Below are 22,313 nucleotides of genomic sequence, written 5' to 3' on the forward strand. Positions count from 1 at the left end.
ATCAAAAGCACAACTTAGTAATAAGTAAACCATCCAAAAAAAAAAAAAAAAACAACCATGAAACATGACTCAATCTTTTTACCTGCTCAGTAACAGACACATAATAATATGTAACAGGCAGAGATGGACACATTTATACAAAAATAAGTTGCCAGATAATCCTCCAATCAAGGGACTAGCAAATAGTTTTAGGCATTGACATAATTTTTGCAAAACGGGAAAAAGTGCTTTTTTTTTTTTTTTTTAAAGATGCCTTGACTACCTGGCTTATAAGATTTGTCATCATTGCATGTACCAGTATATGAGCATCGGGAGACAAACTGTCTCAGACCATTATTTTGTACAGATCTGTAATCTGTAGGCCTATACATGGCTCCACAATGTTAGAAAATGCCTATACCGAAATGGTACATTTAATTGGGCATATTTTGTTACTACTAACAGTGGAATGAAGAGAAAGATTGGAAGCACCATTAAAGAAACATGGATGGAGAATGTTAACCTCAAAAATAACAGTCAATAACGGTTTATGGAATGCTAGTACAGGAATGCGTTAAAGGGTAAACTAATCCAAATTCTGCTCCCGAAATTGCAACATGCACTGAACATCAGACTAATTATCAACTAATGAAAATGGCATCCGATAAACAGATTTTGCTGATGAAAAACACATCTGCCAAGCATTATAAAGTTCAGGCACAGGTCTGGTATGAGGCGTTACACTATAAGAAGATGCATCCATGATAATGTAACACTAAATCTTCCCCTTTTGAAACAGATGATTTTACTGCCAGGCTGTTGCAAGGTTTTTTGCTGCTGAGGTTACCAGCCCTTTTCATTAACAGTACAGGGGAGCAGACAAAGATGTGACTGCTGAGGTCTGAAGGAAGATCGAATGTTCATTTGTGTTAACCGCTTTACACTATTAAGGCAGATATCGCAAGGGGCTGTCAGTATCCTGCAAGTTCTTTGCAGCCTAGCAGCGCCAAAATCTCCCTTCAACTCTTATAACAAAATGAGCCACCAAGATTTGGTTGATAAGGAATACTCCCTTTACAGCTCCTCTAGTGAGCTGTTAAAATTACAGAAAAAAAATCATATATATTAAAAAAAAAAAAAAAAAAAAACACCATAAAAAGAAGACTTTAAGATTTGTAGTTTGAAGTTAGCCACATGAGGCCCTCATAGAGTCCCTCTCCGGTGTTGGCACATGACGGCTGGACGTACCAGTTCCTATCCCTGATACGAGTTAGTCCAAGCTTTTCCTGGATTTCATGTGGCTTCATGGCATCCACCAGGTCCTGTTTGTTGGCGAAAATTAGTATGATGGCATCCCTCATTTCTCGGTCATTAATTATGCGGTGCAGCTCTTGCCGTGCTTCATCAATACGATCTCGGTCAGCACAGTCTACTACAAATATAAGGCCCTGCGTGCCCGTATAATAGTGCCGCCAGAGGGGACGGATCTTGTCCTGGCCACCAACGTCCCACACATTGAACTTGACATTCTTGTAGGTCACAGTTTCCACGTTGAAACCTACGGTGGGAATGGTGGTGACAGACTGGCCCAACTTCAGCTTGTACAAAATGGTGGTCTTCCCAGCTGCATCTAGACCCAACATCAATATTCGCATCTCTTTGTTCCCGAACACTCTGGATAGCATATGCCCCATGATGGAGGCTTAGAGTCCATACACATAGGCTGGTGAGGAAGAGAGGACACAGTTAATTTTATTCAATGAACTTTTAATAGCAAAAGTTTACCACATCAAAGCACTATATTCCCCATGAAGTGAACTCAAATGTCCACTTTTTTGCTGGAGTGTATAAAACAATTAAAATACCTTTTATACAAAGACAAATGCTCCTTTAGGCTACCCCACGTTGATTACATGATAAAATACCTAAATATTTGGTCATGTGATCTCTGCTCAAAAAGGCAGGCTCAACCAATCTTAACCTTAAAAGTATATGAGTGAAAAGTCTAATGTGGATGCAGCATTTGGGGCGCACAGAGCATTACTTTTGCCAAGCACTTGTACTTTTGTACAGAACTATTAAGCTTAAGGACGGAGCTCCACCCAAAAAAAGGGGAAGTGCCGCTCATTTCCCATCTGGCACCTTTCGGGAGGGGTCTCTGTTTTGGACATGTACCCGTCCCCACTTGCTGGAGATCATGCCCTCCCCCAGAAAATTGCCCCCCCCCTCCTTCCCCATCTTAAGAACAATCCCAAACCGCAGGGCGCTTTGCGCATGCGCATTAGAGAACCAGCTGTGAAGCCACAAGGCTTGACTGCCGGTTGCCCTTACAAGGAATGGTAGCGGCAGCACCCAAGAGCTGATTGAAAAATCGGTTGGGGTGCTAACATCGCATGATCCCCAGACAGGTAAGTGTCTGAATATTTAAAGTCAGCAGCTATAGTATTTGTAGCTGCTTACTTCTAATTTTTAGGTGCTAAGCTTTAAAGTATATGTGAACCCTCAAATTGTACAACGACCCATTCAGTTTCAAATAGAAATGAAAGGCAAAACATTTGTGTATAGATATAAAAAAAAAGAAAAATTATAAACATACTTTTTTCCCTGTGATCACATAGCCTTTGTTTCCCTCAGCTACTAAGGAGCTTAGAAAGTTGGGTGAGGAGAAACAGCAGTACACTAGTCTTCCTAGTGAATGGCTACGAAAGGGGGGGGGGGTCAACACAAGTCTGATTATTGGGGGAGAGCAGGCTGAGTTCCCAGCACAGCCAGAACCAGAAAACTGGACATGCTGTGCTCTTTTGCCTAGTGTGGTCAGCTTTTAATAGGAAAGCAGAGGGACTGGCAGGAACACCAGCGATTTCACACAAAGGAAGCAATACAAAGAGAACATGAGACTCTCTCATAGAAGTACATGATACAGCATGCACATATCAGGAATATAAAATGCTGGGTTTACATATTCTTTAACACACCCTTTGGCCCCTACATCAGGAGCCTGCTTGGTAAGCATTGGGAACTTGTGCCGAGTGCACACTTTTAAAGGATAACAATACTTTCCATACCTGAATAAATAGAATCTAAAGCCAGGCACAGATGGTTCAATCTTGGCCGGTTTAGCAGGGACCATGTATGGGCAGGCTGAATATACCCAAGCTGATCAATTGATCAACTTGGGTACAACTAGCTCGTCGTCGGATCTTCCATGCGCTTATTGCTAACGGCTATTATTGCCACTGGCAGTAATCACTGTGCTCTCCCGGAGGGAGAACACAATGGCCCTCGTGGAAGGGATTCCCCCCATCAACACTGACTATGCTGAAGGGTAATTCAGCGATTGTATTTCAGTTGTAGGATGGCTGGCTTAAAGTGGTTGTAAAGCCTTAAGGTTTTTCACCCTAATGCATTCTATGCCCTTCTTATACTTACCTGTGCCCAATCCGATCCAGCGATGTGCATAAGAGTCTGCAGTCTCCTTTCTCCCTGGGCAGATGCTGTCAATCAAATGCTGTGCAAAGCCGCCCACTCAGTCAATAGATGCAGACAGAGCGGTTCAGGAGCAAGCATGCACGGGTGCCCTCATGGAAAGCGGCTTTCCATGGGGGCACTTGCTGAAGAGGAGGAGCCTGGAGCGCCAGCAGAGGACCCCAGAAGAAAAGGTTTGGGGCTGCTCTGTGCAAAGTTATTACACAGAGCAGGCAAGTATAAAAAAAAAGAAAAAAAGAAGCAGCTTTAATGTCACTAAGTATCATAATTCTGAACTTGTTCTTCCAACCAAATTAAGCAGTCTTCTCCCTCTGAAGTGTGTTTCATATTCGGACAGTTCTATCATCTCCTCACTGCCTGTTTAAACCCCTTAGCACCAATGTGCTGCAATTGAAGTCAGAGGGGGTGCCTTCATTCAGTTGAATGGAGATGTGTTTGGTGGGTGGTACTGCCCACCAAACAAGACAGGAGGAACAATCTTTGTAGCTTAAAGCGGAGTTCCACTCAAAAGTAGAACTTCCTCTTTAAGTGGTCCTGACCCCCTGACATGCCCCATTCGGCAGGTCACTTTTGTGGGGGGGGGGGGTACCTAGATTTGACAGGTACCCGCTCCCACTTCCTAACGGGCCGCCTAAGTTCTCCTCTAACCCCCCCCCCCGCAATCTTCTGTGACATGTAACAGGTCCCAGAAGTTTGCCCGTACGCAGTGCACACCCAGCTGTGAAGCCGCAAGCTGTCACAGCCAGGTCCCCCCACTAGAGATGCCGGCGCCACAGGGAGAAGAGGGAGAGATCAGAGGATCCCCCCGGCCGCATTGCTGGACCGTGGTACAGGTGAGTGTGTGTTTATTAAAAGTCAGCAGATACACTTTTTGTAACTGCTGACTTTTAATAAACACAAAAGCCAGTGGAACTCCGCTTTAAGGGGCAGTGGTTGGTGGGGGGGGGTTTCTCCAGTACCCGGCAGGTGTTTCCTCTATCCATGTTGTTTAGTGTGGATAGGAGAATCTATTGATTTCTCCTGCTCAGCCCTTGGGACTGAACGAGAGAAATACAAATGTGTATGGCTAACCTAAGCAAACAGTGGGAGGGAGCGAGTACAATGGCTTCACTGTATGGAAAAGGGCAGAAGACATGTCTTTGTTGATCAGTCAAAACATAGTGCCCTTATGCATGCAAGCGTGTATCTTTTACACAGCATGACTTGGTAATCGGACTATTTCAGACAATCATTAAATGCTAAAAGGCAAAAACGAATAAGAGAACTATCGGAAAAGATATATTTTGCAGCACATGGCCAATACAAATGTTTGCATTGTCCTACCTGTCAAAAAGATTTGTCATTGTTTAGCAAGTATTGTGATCTAGGTACCCCCTGCCAGACCTCACATCCAGGTCAGTGACCTTTTTTTCAGCACCTTTGTGTGTACCTGTCATGACAGAATAAATGATGCTGCTGTTGCTATCACACTATTTGTTAGAATTCAATGCTTTCTGACCTGCTTAGAAAACAGAGATATGAAATCTAACACATCAACAGAGCATGCTTATTCTGGGTCTGTAACAAAGAAAACAAAAAAAAAAAAAAAAAAAAAAGTGTTAGGCCCTATTCATATGGGCCGGAATCCAAGTGGATCTGCCTGCTAAGCGGGGGGATCTTTCAGCTGAGCAGGCAACAGGTTTGTGTCCGCTTCGCTATGCAAAATGGACACGGACACAGCCCGCTGCTCTCTATGGGGTGGTTGGATGGAAACGGACTGCATGTCATCCAATCCGCCAGTTGGATTTTCAGGAGGCGACCAGCAATGGCACACCCCATACTATTCTCATGACAGGGGCACTTCAAGGAAAACAGTTTGGCCACTGCCCTGTACCATGCCATAGTACTGACTGATGACTGAAGAACAGCAGCACACTCATAAGGTCATCATTTTGTCCTCTCCTCTCATTAGAAAGCTACTGCAGCAAAGATTGATTAGTTCATACAGCTGACTCTCTTTCTCCCAAGTCTGAGTGCTGCTGTGAGATTAAATTAGAGCATCCTATCACAGCATTTGGTTGCTTTTAAGACATTCAGATACTTACACAGTTGTATATAAAAGTAAGATTTTTAATTTTCACAACAATTATTAAATTATAAAGTATATTATTATTATTATAAAGTTTTTTTTTTTTTTAAATCGACCTGGAGTTCATCTTTAACCAGTTCTGGACTGGAAGGATTTGCCCACTTAATCACCAGGCCATCTTTTGCGATACGGCACTGCGTTACTTTGACAATTGCGCTTTCGTACAACGCTGTTCCTAAATAAAATTTAAGTTCTTTTTCCCCAAAAATAGAGCTTTCTTTTGGTAGTATTTGATCACCTCTGATTTTTATGTTTTGCGCTATAAACCAAAAAAAAAAAAAAAAAAAAAAAAAAAGAGCGACAATTCTAGAAAACAATATTTTTCACTTTCTGCTATATAACATTAGCAAAAAAAAAAAAAAATGTTTTTTCTCATCCGTTTAGGCCAATTTGTTTTCTGCTACATATTTTTGGTAGGGGGAAATAAAAAAAAAAAAAAAGAAAGAAAATCGCAATAAATGTATTTTGGTTTGCGCAAAAGTTATCACGTCTACAAACTAGTGGAAAGATTTATCATCTTCATGTTTTTTTTTTACTATAATGGTGGCGATCTGCAATTTTTAGCGGGACTGCGACATTGCGGTGGACAGATTGGACCCCTGACATTTTTGACACTTTTGGGGGGACCAGTGACATTACTACAGAAATCAGTGCTAAAAATATGCACTGTTACTGTAATAATGACACTGGCAGGGAAGGGGTTAACAGTGGTGATCAAAGGGTTAAGTGTGAGCCTAGGGGAGAGTTTTCTAACTGCATGTGCTTGTGAAATGACCACAGAGACAAGTGATCCCTATATAGAAGGATCACAGGCACTCTGCGATCATTTCAGAGAGAACGGTCAGCTGTGTTTACAACAGCTGACCGTCCTCTCGCAGAGGGGAGCAATCGCGGCCGCCGGTCCCATGGATAGGCATCCCCCCAGCACCACGTGCGCGAACGGCGTAGGGCTACGTCCTTTCGCGCAACTGAGCCAGCCTGCCGCACAAACTGCGGTGGGCCGTCGGCAAGTGGTTAAAACAGCAAACCTAAACCGTAGATTCATTATTGCATTTAATGTGCTTTTTTTTGTAATCTCCTTTATAAACAAAATTTTGTAGTGGAGATCACTCAGAAGTTCGGCTCCCCTACTCATTTCCTCGCCACCAGGCCATTCAGAAAGCACAGTATGCTTTGCGCATGCGCAGTAGGGAACTGACTGTCAAACTGTAAGGCTTCACTGCTGGTTTCCCTTAGAAGAATGGCAGTGGCAGCACTTGAGAGCTGATGTAATAATTGTCTGGGGTGCTGGCATGCATCCCAGGATCCCTGGACAGGTAAGTGTCGGAATATTAAAAGTCAGCAGCTATAGTGTTTGTAGCTGCGGACTTATTTTTTTCTGGACATGATAAGCCAAACCTTTTGTTGCTTGCAATATTTATTTCTGCTGCTGGGCTGGTTGTCAAGCATCCTACAGTCCAAAGACCTCCTATTGTTTGATGGGGTGGTCTGTGGCATGACCCTAAGTGCTTTAGTTCTGTGGGGCAACATTGGTCAATATTCAGTTTAGTTGCCTGGCTTACACAAGGAGGTCATCTTAGCTGGTCGACAGACAGATGGGTCCTTGACTACAAGCCTTATTCTAACAAAGACCATTGTGATCAATCAACAGAACAGCCTCCCTGTGACAAGTGTAAGGCGTGTACCCTTCTGTCACTTCAGCTCCGAGCCAATTCTGACACTTCTTACATTCATGTAAAAAGCGAATTTCATTTTTTAAAATTACATTTTTTTTTTTCACATCCCTTGTAATACTAGGAGCCATGACAAGTCCTGTTAATGGAGAAATTGTGGGTCTTTCAGACAACCGATCTCTCCTTTGCCCTCCAGTCCATCTGATCAAATTGAGAAACTGGTACAAGCAGGTAACTGTAATCAAAAAAACTAAAGTAGAAGTGACCAAATCCTTGTCGCTTCCAGATTTTGACATCACAGAGTGGGAGGAGCAACATCAGAAGTGCTCACTGTGTCCCAGGAACCTGAAGCCCCATTCTGCCGCCTGTAAAAGGTAATTGAGCAGCTGTAGACACTGGGCTTACTTTTACAATGAAGGGAATCGCTGGTTGAAAAAAATATCACCCTTCCAATCCAGCGATGTACAAGTAAAGCCTATTGAAGCCACAAAATTAAAACACAAAAACCAGCATGCATACCAGTGTTAATTTCGTCGACTAAAACGTTTTCGTCGACTAACACAATTCAGATGACTAAAATACGACTAAAACTAAAATGGCATTTTAGTCAAAAGACTATAACTAAAACTAAATCAAAATTTGCTGCCAAAAATTAACACTGGTGCATGCTCAAAGCATAAATAATAACATATTAGATTTTTCACTCCAGGACCAGCAGTAGTATATAATGAGTTTGGAAATTGTAGAGAAATGCTTAAATAATGCATTACAAATTACAATTGAACTACACCCATTTGATTATAGATGACTAAAATGAGTTTTAGTCGACTAAAATGTAGGGCGTTTTAGTCGACTAAAATATACTGGAGTTTTAGTCGACTAAATACGACTAAAACTAAAACACTTGCAGAAGACTAAAATAGGACTAAAACTAAAATGCCATTTTAGTCCTAAGACTAAGACTAAATTGAAATTTGCTGCCAAAATTAATACTGATGCATACAGCCATACACAGTTCGAATCTCGTCAGGTTGAGCAACAACAGGCCAAGATTCAAACAATGAATGGGCAGGCCGAATGTACCAAGTTGATCCATCGATCAACTTGGTTAACCACCAGCCTGCCGGATTCTCTTGCAAATATCACTAGTTGCTGGTGTAGCCGCTAGCGATAATCACTGTCTTCTCCCCGTGGGGGCGGCTTTCCCCACCAGGAATACATGGCCCGGCAGGAGGGACTCTGCAGGAAAGAAATTCGCTCCCTGTATGGCTGGTATTAGACAGACGGACGTGTCCCTTGTGCTGATGCCTCTTCAAAGTCATCTATGAATGGAGGATGGGCAGATGATTGATCGGTCTGCCCCCTCCATTCATAGATCAGGTTTCATTCTTAGAAGCTGTGGTATGGCTCTTTGACTGAAGCAGCAAGGCTGAAAAGGCGGGCATGTTGGGCACTCGAGAGCCTGTGACAACCCCTTCGTTTTATTAACCCATGCCAAACCAAAAGATTACGATAGCAGGGGGTTTTGGGCATGGACAAGGATTTTAGCTAACAGAGGCATCAGCACAAACTGAACATCCTACTAAGTAATATCCCATGTGTTGGTTTTTGGGTTTTTTATTTTGGCTGAATTTAGGCTTTAAATGTGCCCACAGACAAAAATCTTCCAGCAGGAAAATGATATATGACTGTGCGCTCTCCTCAACCCCTCCTTAAATCTTCTGGCTGAGCCTTCTCAGGCGAAGCATCGACTTGCCAGACTTTCCCTGGAGATCACTATTGCTCCCAGCGCCCTAGCACCATGGAAGTCATCCTTCTCTACCCCTCCTTATGTCTAGACATGCACCTTCAGCTGATCTGAGCAAGCCAGAGGTTAGATGGTGTTTGCATATATTACATCTATATCCACATGCACAAACCTTTTACATATTGTATATATTAATTTCTGCTCGTAACCTATTTGCTATTGCATGTTTAGAGAAAAACTCTGCTCCAGTCTGTGGACCAAGAGAAAGTAAAACCAGACAACCCACATGTACAGCACAGTGATGATGTCACTGCAAGGTAATAACTGGGTTTCCAAAGGCAATTGGTGCACTCAAAGTGGATTCATAGCCCTTGTGACTAATAAGAAGTACATTTCAATGGAGGAGATTTTTATGCCCAAAGTTCAGCTTTAATGCAACTAACCATCAAATACTTTTTATGGAAACCATGAAATGACAAACTTTTGTCTCAATTCATTATTAAATGTTTGCAATTAAAAGCTTGTATAGCTGGAATAAAAATATATTGAAGAAAGGTTGTTGCAGTCGGTGGAAAACTGCCATGTGTATAGCCAGCATAATATCTACCCACAAAGTATTATTCACGGAAAGGTCGAGATATTACATGCATTCACATTTTACTTACTGGGACAAAAATACACTCTGCTGCTGCAACTGACGTATATATGTAGACGAGGTGCACATCTGACCATGCAGTGTAACAACCAATGCTGGAAACACTGACAAGGTTGCACAGTTGATGCTATAAATCTGTATAAGCAGAGTTTGCATTGTCAGGCTGATCGTTTTACAGAGTGTTTGATGTTGTCTTAATAGGTTTATATGCTCCACTTATTGAATAAAAAGTGGCATTAACAACCTGGGTACCGATGCGCGACACAGCTTTATTTGCTTTTAAAGCAGAACGTCACACAAAAAGGGAAGTCCTGCTTTTCCACTTACCAACCCCCCTCCCACTTTTTCGGGGGGGGGGGGGGGGGTGGTAGTGGGTACCTGGATTTGACTCAACAGGGGTGTCAAACTCAAATTCATTACAGGCCACATCCGCATTATGGTTGTTCTCAAAGGGCCGGTAGTATCTGTAAGACTATATACAGTGGGGAAAATATTTATTTGTAAATTGTAAGTTTGCCCACTTACATAGAAATGAAGGGTCTATAATTTTTTATCATAGGGGTATTTTAAATGAGAGACACAGAATATCAACCAAAAATCTAGAAAAAAAACACATAAAAGAAATGCTATAAATTAAGTTTGTTTGTTTTTCTTGTGCAGAAACCAATGTTGGCAAGCACAGAGGTAAGATGTTTCTAGTAGTTGGTGACCAGGTTTGCACACATCTCAGGAGGGATTATGGTACACTTCTTCTCTAAAGTTGTAAAGGAAGAAAGTTTTTTTTATCTTAATGCATTCTATGCATTAAGATTAAAAGCCATCTGTGTGTAGCAGCCACCCAACACCCCCTAATACTTACCTGAGCCCATCTCTATCTAGCGCTGTCCACAAGGCCATCCGGGACTCTCCCTCCTGATTGGCGCCATTGGCTCCCACTGCTGTCAAACTCAGTTAGCCAATCAGGAGAGAGAGGGGGCGGGGCTGAACGGCAGCTCCGTGTCTGTACCAGTGGGAGGAATGGCGCCCCAGCGTTGGGACCAGTGGGGGGAATGGCGCCCCAGCGTTGGGACCAGTGGGGGGAATGGCGCCCCAGCGTTGGGACCAGTGGGGGGAATGGCGCCCCAGCGTTGGGACCAGTGGGGGGAATGGCGCCCCAGCGTTGGGACCAGTGGGGGGAATGGCGCCCCAGCGTTGGGACCAGTGGGGGGAATGGCGCCCCAGCGTTGGGACCAGTGGGGGGAATGGCGCCCCAGCATTGATAGTCAAAGTTAGTGGGAAAGAAATTAAACAAGACATTTAAATACCAGAACCCAGTCTATAAGGGCTGGTTCACATCAGTGCTGCTGTGTTGCCTTAGACAATGCCTTCCTTGCATGGGCCTGATCGCACTAAGACAGCGAATTGCAAGGCACCGTATATATCGCGTCAATGTTTTGCTATGCAGAGTCTTGGGCAAAGTGTAATTTTGTGATGCTTCAAATAAGTTTACCAAAGCAAAAAAGAGTGCATCTCACTGTTCCTACATTGGGGCACACTAGAGGCCCGACATTTTAGCACTGTGATGGTGTGAACCAGACCAAAGAAACTTCTTCCTTCATTGGCCTGAGCAAACACCTAGGCAAGGTAAAAGTAAAAAAGCACACATATAAAACAAAAAATCACACAAAAGTTACACCTCCCACGGAAAGAGGTGGTTACTCAGCAAGACAGGTTTCAATGTGAGGACTAAGGTCAAGCCAAAATATATAAACACCAATAGACTATATACCCATCGGAATGAAGTGCACATTATTCCTCGCTACACGCCCATCTCAATGACTTAAGGTTACCTTAACCTCTCAAATATCTCGTTTTTTTTACCCATTACCTGGTAACCTCAGGTAAACATACTAAGTCCCCTAGTTTTGCCGCTGCTGATGCGGGGAAATGCTAATCCAGTGCTACAATGGCGCCCGGGTGCCACCCCTCCAGCGCTGACGTCAGTCTTCTTCTGGATCCTCAGAGGACCCCTGCTGCAGGCAATCCAACAGGAAAGTGTCCATGTCATGCAGACGAGGGCAGCTGAAGAAGGATACATGCAGGAAGTGAACAGAAGACAAGAGAGCTGGTGACTGGATGGTCACGTGACCAGGGTTTAATCTAAAAGGGCATTTGGATTGGGTTGTTTTTTTCATCCTAGCGATTACAGGTGGGAGCAGAATATGGCTTTAAATTGTATGTAAAACAAAACATTTCTCTTATTTGCTCCCTGTTGGTCTGTTAAATATATACCATTGAAAGCGTTATATTATATTTTTTCAATTACAAAAAAAAAATCTTATGAGCTGCTTTCCTGTACTCTCTGCCTCTGGACTGTTAACAGTTCGCATTGTTCCCTATCTCCATGGGCCACACCACCACCTCTCCCTATGTTATGGAGTGGAGAAGGGGGTGTTTTATAGTCCTAGCACACTCCCTTCCTATAGTGACAACCATGCTCCTCCTAGATACAGTACAGCTGTCACCCTAGGACAGGGATCCTCGAACTGCAGCCCTCCAGCTGTTGCGGAACTACACATTCCATGAGGCATTGTAAAACTGACATTCACAGACATGACTAGGCATGATGGGAATTGTAGTTCCTGAACAACTGGAGGGCCATAGTTTGAAAACCCCTGACCTAGGACATGAAGTGTACTCCAGGCAGGATCATCATGTGAAAATTGTAAATCATAAAAGAAAGATGTATGAAAAAAGAAAACTAAGGGCTTATTTACACTAGCAGTTGGGGGGGGGGGGGGGGTAATACCACATTGTAAATCGACTTCTGTACAACCACAGTGCCCATACATGGATTGGCTGGTCCCTGCTGGACCTGCAGAATTTAAAATCATGTATGGCTGGCTTTATATGTGGTGACAGCATAGGTTTTATTTTTACCTGGTGATCCGACCAGCAAGTCTGTTATTTTTCCACCTTCTTTTAACCACTTGCCAGTTCTGACATTACTCTCCTATGTGTAAAAATCTTTTGTTAGAAAATTACTTAAAACCCACCATCATTTTTTTTATATATATATATATATATATATATATATATATATATATATATATATATATATATATTTTTTTTTATAATCAAAGACCCTGGGGAATAAAATGGTGGGTGTTGAAATTTATGTCACACAGTACTTGCGTAGAGGTTTTTCAAACACAATAAAAAAACAAAAAAAAAAACAAAAAAACAAACCTTAATTTTAACTAGTGGTTGACCGATTATCGGCAAAGCCAATATATCGAGGGCCGATATGCACTTTGCCTGATATATCGGAATCGGCCTTTTGATTTACCGATATTTCTGGAAAGGGCTTGTACCGGGGTGATGCCTGCAGCCTGAGGCATCACCCCAGTACCGATGTTAGTCGATGGTCGGCTGTCTTGTAATGACAACCGATGCGGCTGAGAAGCCGCTCGGCTGTCATTCCAAGAAGCGGGAGGGGACGTCCCCCCTCCCGCCACCTTCCCTGGTTCGCCCGGGACTTCCGGGCTTCCTACCTTCACCGTGGCAGTCTGACCGGGTCTCCATTTCTTTGAATTCGGTGCCGCTGAGTACCCGGAAGTGATGTCATGACATGACATCACTTCCGGGTACTGGCGGCGCCGAATTAAAAAAACTTACAGCATTCATAACAGCCAAACGTTGTGAATGCTTTTAAGTGCAGAGGAGGGGTTTGGGGTCTTTTAGACCCCCAGATCCTTCCATCACAGTACCTGTAGACATTAAAAAAAAAAAAAAAAAAAAATTTTAATGTCCGAAAATATCAGCCAATATCGGCCAATACCGATATCCGATGACCAAAATATCGGTATCAGCGGTAAAAAAACTATATCGGTCGATCAATAATTTTAAACGCACAAAAAGTAATACAATAAATACCCAGTTTATTAAAATATAAAAGAATGATGTAAATCCAAGTCAAAGGATACCTAACATGTCACGCTTTAACATTGGATACTCCCATGGAATGGCAACAAACTATGGTACTTAATCTTTCTAAGAGGCGCTTTAAAAGCCTTTACAGGTGACCAGTTGAGCGTTATGCAGGAGGTTTGGAGCAAGAGTTCTTGGCTCTCACTATGAGGTTTGCGGCGATACCTTACGTGTGGTGCGAACACCATTTACATATGCTTGCTGGATGCACATATGCGTTCGCTTTGGTGCGCAAGCGGGGGGGGGGGGGAGACGGGGGCATTTAAAAAGATAGCATTTTATTATTTTAAATGTAAAACATTTTATTTTTACATTGTCTCTAATTTTTTCATCTCTTTTATTGCTATCACAAGGGATGTACAACATCCCTTTTCATAGCATGGGCAGTTCACTGAGACACTTTTACAAGCCAGTAACGACCGGTTTACATTGGACCGAAACCAGAAGTGACAAAATCCTCAATGCTTCCAGTTTCTTAGACCATAGAGATGATCGGGGATGTCCAAAATTTTTACGTTATTTAGCGTGGCCGACTGAAGAGACTGATACCGGAGTCATGACTGCAAATATGGCCCGGTGTTCTAAAATTTCATCGGACCCGTGAAAATTCCGGACCCTCGTCACTTCCGGTGAGGCTACGTCACCACCAGCTGGTGCGAGCCCCGGTGCGCATGCGCACAAGACATTTTCCAGGTCCGATGAAATTTTACGACTTAGCGAACAGCTGACTGAGAGGAGGCGGGGCTGAGGCACCGGGTATGTGCGGTCCACCAACTCCACTTCTGGGTCTATGCGTTCCAGACATAGATCTTTTTTTTGTTGTTTTCTTTTCTATCATTCCACACATTTACACACATCGAGAGAAATAAAATGTTTAATAGTAATCGTAATCATAATTAGTATTTATATTAAGCAGAAAAGGGAAATGCAGTGCTTCTGGACCCCTGCACAGTGTGTTGGTATGTGCTAAAAAAAAAAAAAAAAAAGTGTCCGGCTTTCCGTTCCATTGAAGTAAAGGGAATGTGTGTAAATGTGTGGAATGATAGAAAAGAAAACAACAAAAAAAATATCTGTCTGGAACGTATAGACCCGGAAATGGAGTTGGTGGACCGCACATACCCGGTGCCTCAGCCCCGCCTCCTTTCAGTCAGCTGTTCGCTAAGTCTTAGAATTTCATCGGACCTTGAAAATGTCTTGTGCGCATACGCACCGGGGCTCGCACCAGTTGTCGCACCAGCTGGGTTATGACATAGCGTCACCGGAAGTGACGAGGTCCGGAATTTTCATGGGTCCGACAAAATTTTAGAACACCAGTATAACCACTGAAACCCGAGGATGTACAGGGACGTCCTACAGGTGGGAAGCGGTTAACAGACTGATCTGTCCAGTAAAAGTGGCAGTTAGAGGGGTTGAGACAAACCACTGAACATTGACAGAGGTGCTCACGATGTTTAGATTTTATTTGTGTAAAACCTTTATCCCGAAAGGAAATAAAAATGCCACTATAACCTGTTATAAAGTGTGAGCTGGGTATACATTAGTAGAATTTCAAATGAAAATTTGTACAAAAAGACTCAGAACATTCAAATGTCGCTTGAAAGTAGCTTAAGATTTAGTTTGCTTATAGGCTGCATTCACACTTTGCCATTTTGAATTGCGGACAGATTTGCCGCGATTCTGTCTGCAATTTCAAAGAGCCCAGGTGTGAATGACAAATCGCGGAAAACACATTTGCAAAGCTATTCATTTGAATGGCACCTAAAATCGCGGTGCGGTTCTGCCGTGATGAATAACGGTGCAACCGCTGCAAACCACATCACGTGAATCTTGTCGCCAAAAAAGTTTAGGAGCTTCTTTTGGCTGACATTATATATGCGACGCGGTTTGCCGCAATTTATCGCACGATAATCACACTGCAATTTTAGGTGCCATTCAAATGAATGGCATCTCAAATGTACGTTCTGCGATTTTTTTTTTCATTCACACCAGTGCTGCCCACGATTTAAAACGCTGATGTGTGAATGCAGCCTTGACGTTTGATTTTGAAATAAATGGATTTTACTGAACAAAAAAGCACATACACTGTTAGTTATCGAGAACATTTCTCTATCCTGTTCCTTTAAAATGTTCTGGTCACTGCAGTTTCATGCCTAGGCAAATGATGTCATACATCCCAGGAGTCTTCAGGAGGGGAGGAAGGGTTTTCTCAGCTAAGCACACCCAACTGCATGCATGCCTGAGCTAAGGGCAGATGGATTCCAGGAAGAAAATGCTACATGAATCATCTGCCCTTACTCAAGACGGCCTTACTCAATGCTAGGGGCTGATTTTCAACATGATTTCTTAGCAAAATAAAGCATGGAGACATGGATGGATGGGGGAGTTTTCTTTGAATATTAAAAAGGAATTAAATTGTGTTTTGTGATGCTCAGATGCAGCGTAGTTCCGCTTTAACCACTTACTATGCAGCCATGTATCTGTATATCGCTGGATTGAAAGGGTGATATTTTTTTCAGCCGGCGATTCTGAAGCTAGTAAAAGTAATTTGAGTGGCTCAAGAACCGCTGGAATAATTTTACAGGAAGTGGGATTCCCCCCCCCTCCCGCCACTGACCTTACCAGGCTCTCTCGAATGACCTTGGATGCGATCATGGGACTGGCGGCATCCGGTTCCTGAGACACATACAGAGGGACAGATGTCGTTCCTACCCTTGAGTGATGTCAAAAACCGGAAGGGACAAGGATCTTGTCACATTCAGTCTCATGAACACAAGCCCGGCTTGTACATGCATGAAATCAAACCGACCAATCTCTATTTGATCTGATGCTTTGAAGAGCAGAGGAGTGATATGGGGTCTAATTGAACCCAGATCTCTCACTGTCCATGCTATCATAAATAATGTTATGCACCCCCTGTGATAGACATAAAAGTGATTTTATATATATATATATATATATATATATATATATATATATAAAAACTAAGAGTACCCCTGTCCCACCACACACATATGCAAATGGCAATTGCACCACACGTGAGGGATCACTGCAAACGCTATAGTGAGAGCAATAATTCTAGCAGCAGACCTCCTCTGTAACTATAAACTGGTAACTTGTAGGGGGTTATAAATCACCACATAGAGATTTTTAAAGTGTTACTAAACCCAGGAGCCTGCATTCACTATCCTGTTCCTACTCTATTGTAATTGTACTGTTCCTCTAATTAGTAATGCGCTTCACAAACTGTTGGCACTATATGAATCCTGTATAATAATATCTGGTCTCCCACAGTACACAGAACAGGGAAATGCAATTATTTTAGTAAATATGAACTGCTAAATACCTTTTCTTATCAGCAGTATACAGCAGTGTCTGATTAAAGCTTGTATGAGGAGTTTTCATTCTACTCTGACTGTCCCATGAGGCTGCATGACCCCTGACCCTTTGTCTGGACAGTGGTGATTGGCCCTGTGCTGATCACATGCACCCTTCCCAAGAAAAAAAAAAAAAACTCTCTAGCAATACACACCAAACTGAGCATGTGAAGTGAGCCCCAAGGCTGCGTCTTATCCAGAGATTGATTGGGGGCACTGGACGAAGAGGAAGATCAGGGGACAGGATCAAAAAGCCTGTTTACACAATGCGGAGGATTAACCGCTTAGGTTCCACAGTGAGTATAACAAGCATGCTTTACTGCATATACACACTGATTTTACTGTTGTTGGTTTAGTAACGCTTTATCTACCGTAGTTTGGCACCACTTCACAAGTGTGCGCAATTTTAAAGCGTGACATGTTAGGGATCCATTTTCTCAGCATAACATCAACTTTTATATTTTTACCCCTTGGTGCTGGACGCATGCAAATATGCATGAATTGCCATCCACACAGCTGTGTGATGCGCACTCCCCACACAGTTACTGGTGCCTGACCGAAAGCTTCCGATCGCTTTGCGCAATCGAGAGTTTTCAGCTAATGTCACTGTGATCACAGCAGTCATATACTCATAAAGCGGAGTTCCACCCTAAAAACTATCGTTGCACGTCCGCTAGCTTAGATGAACCTGAAAAAGAATTGGATAATTAAATATCTTTTTTTTTTTTCACTTACCTTGTTTTTAATGAAAATATACTTGCCTTCCTTCCTCATCCTCCCTCTGCGGACACGGCCCACGACGTCACTTCCTGCTTGCGATGACTCCTGGGAGATGAGCGTCATCGATCCCAGGAGTTAATGTGCCTGCACCAGAGTCACTCGTCACTTCCAGTGCAGGCGCGTCATTCCCTGCTGAACAGCTTCTGGGCATGCGCAGAAGCTGAGCAGGGATGACGCGCCTGCCCCGGAAGTGACGAGCGGGGCCGGTGCAGGGCATTCTGGGACTCCGACGTCACCGAAGAGGACGCTCCGGCTGCCCACACATGAAATGGCAGCGCTGGACAAGACATTTTTAAGGTAAGTATTTCTTCTTACAGGTAAGTGAAACAGTTCTATAGTTGCTTAAATGCACTAGCCCTGACTGTCCTGGGGGTATTTTTAGCTTACATTTTTTTTTTAGCCCGGAACTCCGCTTTAAGCCTCTCCTCTCGGCATCATAAACCTCTTAAAGGGCCAGGAGGCTTTGGAGTGAAAAGGTTAAAGCGGATTTCCGCCAACAAAATCGACATAGTCGATTTTGGGCCATCCGCTTGCTTCAAGTCACCTGAAAAAGAAATGGATAATTACAATTTTTTTTTTTTTATTTACCTTGTTATTGAAGAAAAATATACTCACCTTTCTTCCTCTTCCTCCCTCTGCAGCCGCGGCCCGCGCCGTCACTTCCTCTTTGCATTGACTCCTGGGAGCTGAACGTCATCGCTCCCAGGAATCAATGCGCCTGCACCGGCCCCGCTCGTCACTTCCGGTGCGGCGCCTCATTCCCTGCTTAACAGCTTCTGGGCATGCCCAGAAGCTGTGGAGGGATGATGCGCCCGCACCGGAAGGGACGAGCGGGACCGGTGCAGGCGCATTCTGGGTGAAGAGGATACGGAAGAGGACGCAGAAGAGGACGCGCTGGCTTTAGCTGCCCACTTCCGAAACGGCAGCGCTGGATAAGAAATTTTCAGTGCCGGTTCACATTATTGCGGCTGCGGAGATCGGATGTAATTCGGAGCGCACTGCTCCTTCATTACATGCGATCTCATGTGCGGATGTGAATTCAGCCATACACTTTGTTTGGCTGAATTCGCACTGTATCCGCACCAAACACGCACAGGACCGTTTTTTTCAGCTGCATCAGGATCGGATCGCACAGTGGTTCACACTTGTGCGATCCAATCCTGTGCGAACTGTCAGATCGCACTGCGATATGCGATCAAACTGGGGGTGTCGTTAACATTTAATTGACACCCCCTGCGTATCGCATATGGCAGTGTGAACAGCCAGATGTGCGGATGCGATGCGGGAACAGGCTGCAAATTCGCAGCCTTCCCACATCGCACAAGTGTGAACCGAGCCTCAAGGTAAGTATTTCTTCTAAAAGGTAAGTGTGACCCGGGACAGATCAGAGGCTATCCATTGTGGAATGTACTAGCCCTGACTGTCCCGGGGGTATTTTTATTGAAATTTTTTTTTTGTGGCCGGAACTCCGCTTTAACAAGCAGTTGGGTATTTGAGCGCATTCAAATTCAGCAAAGTGTATTTTTTCCAAAAATATTGCGTTTGAAAAACTGCTGCGCAAATACCGTGTTACGTAAAAAATTGCAACAGCCACCATTTCTCTAGGGCCTCTGCTTTAAAAAAAAAATAAAAAAATGATAGGGGGGTTCTAAGGAATTTTCTAAGAAAAAAGTGTTAGAAGTGTCAGAATTGGCACGGAGCTGAAATGGTAAAAATGCCATAAAGAAAAGCATTACGGCCGCATGTCCACAGCTCCGTCCCGCTGTATCGTTACAATTGATAGACAGGTGATCAGTCATCTGTCTTTATCGCCAGACGTCTGAAAAAGCCCTAAGACAGGAAGTGTTACTGGCGGGATCACCAGGGGAAAAGCCCTAAAAAAAAGAAAGAACAAATGCCGCCATCCCATCGAATGATTGGTAATCTGCAATATGAGATTTTTGGGTTTACTACCGCTTTAAATGTCAGGAAGATAACTGAATACATGAAGGGGAAGTTACTAAAATTAGATCAGCTCTGCATGGCAACCAATCAGCTTCCAGCTTTTATTGTTCAAAGCCTAACTCACAAGGAAAAGCTGAAAGCCGATTGGTCACCATGGTAAATCCCCCCCAATGGTGCATTCCTTCCTGTACAGAGCCTCGTCCATTCCTCACAGTTGTAGACAGCTAATAACCCCCCTTCCAGTCACACAGCCGCCTCCCTCCCAGTGTCATCACAATGCAGATAGTGATAGCACTGAGCCCAGAGCAGACACCTCCTCGTCACACACACCCAGCCCCAACCACATACAACACTCAGCCGGTCCCCCTCCCTCCGGCTTCATAGAGAAACCCGTACATACATGGCTCCCCGTGTCACAGCTGATGCTGGCTCCTCGCTGCCCCGGCTCCTGGTCCCGGAATCGGAAGGGCGCGGGCGGCAGGACCACACCGACACCAACGGCGCATGCGCAAAGCCACTCCCACAAGCCAGAACACCATAATACGGCTATAGTATTCGCTCTGCGCTTGCGCACTACTTTAACCTCCGTCTTGGCAGACAGTTCACGCACGCGCTGTACGTGTCGGCGGACTTTTTGCGTCTGCGCAGTTCTCGGCATCCAGCTCCACACTGCCCATTCAAAAGACCGGTTTATCCGCCGATGTACGCATGCGTGAGCCCAGCTCTCAGCGGAAGACATTTTTTTTGAGCACCTTAGGAGAGTAGGCTACAACAATATGGCTTCTGCGTTTAGACCTTAAAGCCGTTGTATCCTCACAACATAAAAAAAAAAAAAGCCTGCAAGACAAAGGTATAATGAGCTAATATGCATCGCATACGAGCTCATTATGAAATACTTACTTTAGAATGAAGCCCTAACACGGTCGCCCGGACAACGCTGAGGGAGCTGTCATGTTCCACCGGCGTCTCTTCCGGGTTCGGCGACTCCAGCGCTGTGAGTGGCCGGAGTTGCGATGACGTCACTCCCGTGCATGCCCGCAGGAGTTTTCCGCCGGTCCTTCAGAGCGCATGCGCCGCGACTGCATGCAGGGCCAATATCATTAATTTTACCTACAGGTAAGCCTTATTATAGACTTACCTGTAGGTAAAAGTTTAATGGCGCAGTATACTTCCACTTTAAAGTATAACTTAGGCCTCTTTCACACTTATGCAACTTGTCCTGCAACTTGGGAGTGCAAAGTTGCATGACAAGTCATACTCTATGATTTCTAATGAGTACTGTTCATATCTCGGCAAATTCAAGTTTCAACGACTTCAAAGTAGTCCCTGCACTACTTTGGTCTGATTTTGATGCATTTTGAGGTCCATAGACATAGGCGGGAAAAAGGGAAATAGGAAACAATGGCGTTAAAATTGAGCGACTTTTAGGTCGCACAAGTGTGAAAGAGATCTACATTGCAAATTTTCTTTTTTTTTTAGTTTTGGATAGAGTGGAGAGGGATTAGAACCCTCCCCATCAGTCTTTATTGTTATCTATGCCGCTGTTCTAAAATTTAGTCGGTCCCGTGAAAATTCCGGACCCTCGTCACTTCCGGTCACTCCCGGGGACGCTCCGTCACCACCACAGCTGCTGCGAGCCCCGGTGCGCAGGCGCAGAAGGCATTTTCAAGGTCCGTTGAAATTCTAAGACTTACGAGCAGCTGACTGAGAGGAGGAGGGGCTGAGGTGGGACGCACACACCGCTGCGGCAAAATGTTACAACACCGCCGCGCAGAGCTGACTTAGAGGAGTCGGGAAGGAAGTGAATACTCATACTAAATAGTCATGATAAAAAATGTTTAGTATTTCTTATTATTTTTTTTTAATCATGACTATTTAGTATGAGTATTCACTTCCTTCCCGCCTCCTCTAAGTCAGCTCTGCAACATGTTCCTTGCTCGATGACGCGGCGGTGTTGTAACATTATCCCGCAGCGGTGTGTGCGTCCCACCTCAGCCCCTCCTCCTCTCAGTCAGCTGTTCGTAACTCTTAGAATTTCATCGTACCTTGAAAATGCCTTGTGCGCATGCGCACCTAGGCTCGCATCAGCTGGGTTATGACGTAGCGTCACCGGAAGTGACGAGGGTCCGGAATTTTCACGGGTCCGACTAAATTTTAGAACAGCGCCTGTTAGGGAGATTCCCCTTCTCTATTTGTGCTGTTTACCATTATCATTGAAAGTAAAAGAATTCACCCAAAGAAAAAGAATTTACCCGAAGTTTGGGTTGTCCCCAGAAAAGTAATAGAGGGGAAATCTTCCAATGGGAACACTAGTTCTGATGACCTGGGGGTCCCCAAGGAATTCCCTTTATTTGCAGGGATTTCCTCTTATTTCCTGTTTGGCTATGTGACAGGAAGTGAAGGGGAAATCTCTGCAATGGGACACAGATAGGGAAAATAAAAAATCTGATATGGGTTATAACCCTCCCTTACTCCAGCCAAAATAAAAAAAAAAAACAGTTTAGCCTATATTTATATTTACACATTCATGAATTGTTTTTGTTGTATTTATACCCATATTTATTACACGTACCTGTTG

General features: G+C 43.9%; 1 protein-coding gene across 1 annotated transcript; it reads right to left on the reverse strand.

Annotated features, from left to right (window-relative positions):
* Positions 1 to 435: 435 nt before the first annotated feature.
* Positions 436 to 20,267, reverse strand: LOC309560162 (ADP-ribosylation factor 6-like). The gene is made up of 2 exons (XM_082263728.1): positions 20,136 to 20,267; positions 436 to 1,702 (listed from the first exon to the last, which is right to left on the reverse strand). Exon 2 carries the CDS (start codon positions 1,671 to 1,673, stop codon positions 1,146 to 1,148), a length of 528 nt encoding a protein of 175 aa, XP_082119854.1. The 5' UTR covers positions 1,674 to 1,702; positions 20,136 to 20,267; the 3' UTR covers positions 436 to 1,145.
* Positions 20,268 to 22,313: the final 2,046 nt, after the last annotated feature.

This window comes from Pelophylax lessonae, assembly GCF_965119305.1.
Source record: "Pelophylax lessonae genome assembly, chromosome: 7".
Lineage (NCBI taxonomy): Eukaryota > Metazoa > Chordata > Amphibia > Anura > Ranidae > Pelophylax > Pelophylax lessonae.

Excerpts from the sequence above, each read along its gene's own strand:
- LOC309560162 (XM_082263728.1), bottom strand. The coding sequence starts at position 1,673 with ATGGGGCATATGCTATCCAGAGTGTTCGGGAACAAAGAGATGCGAATA.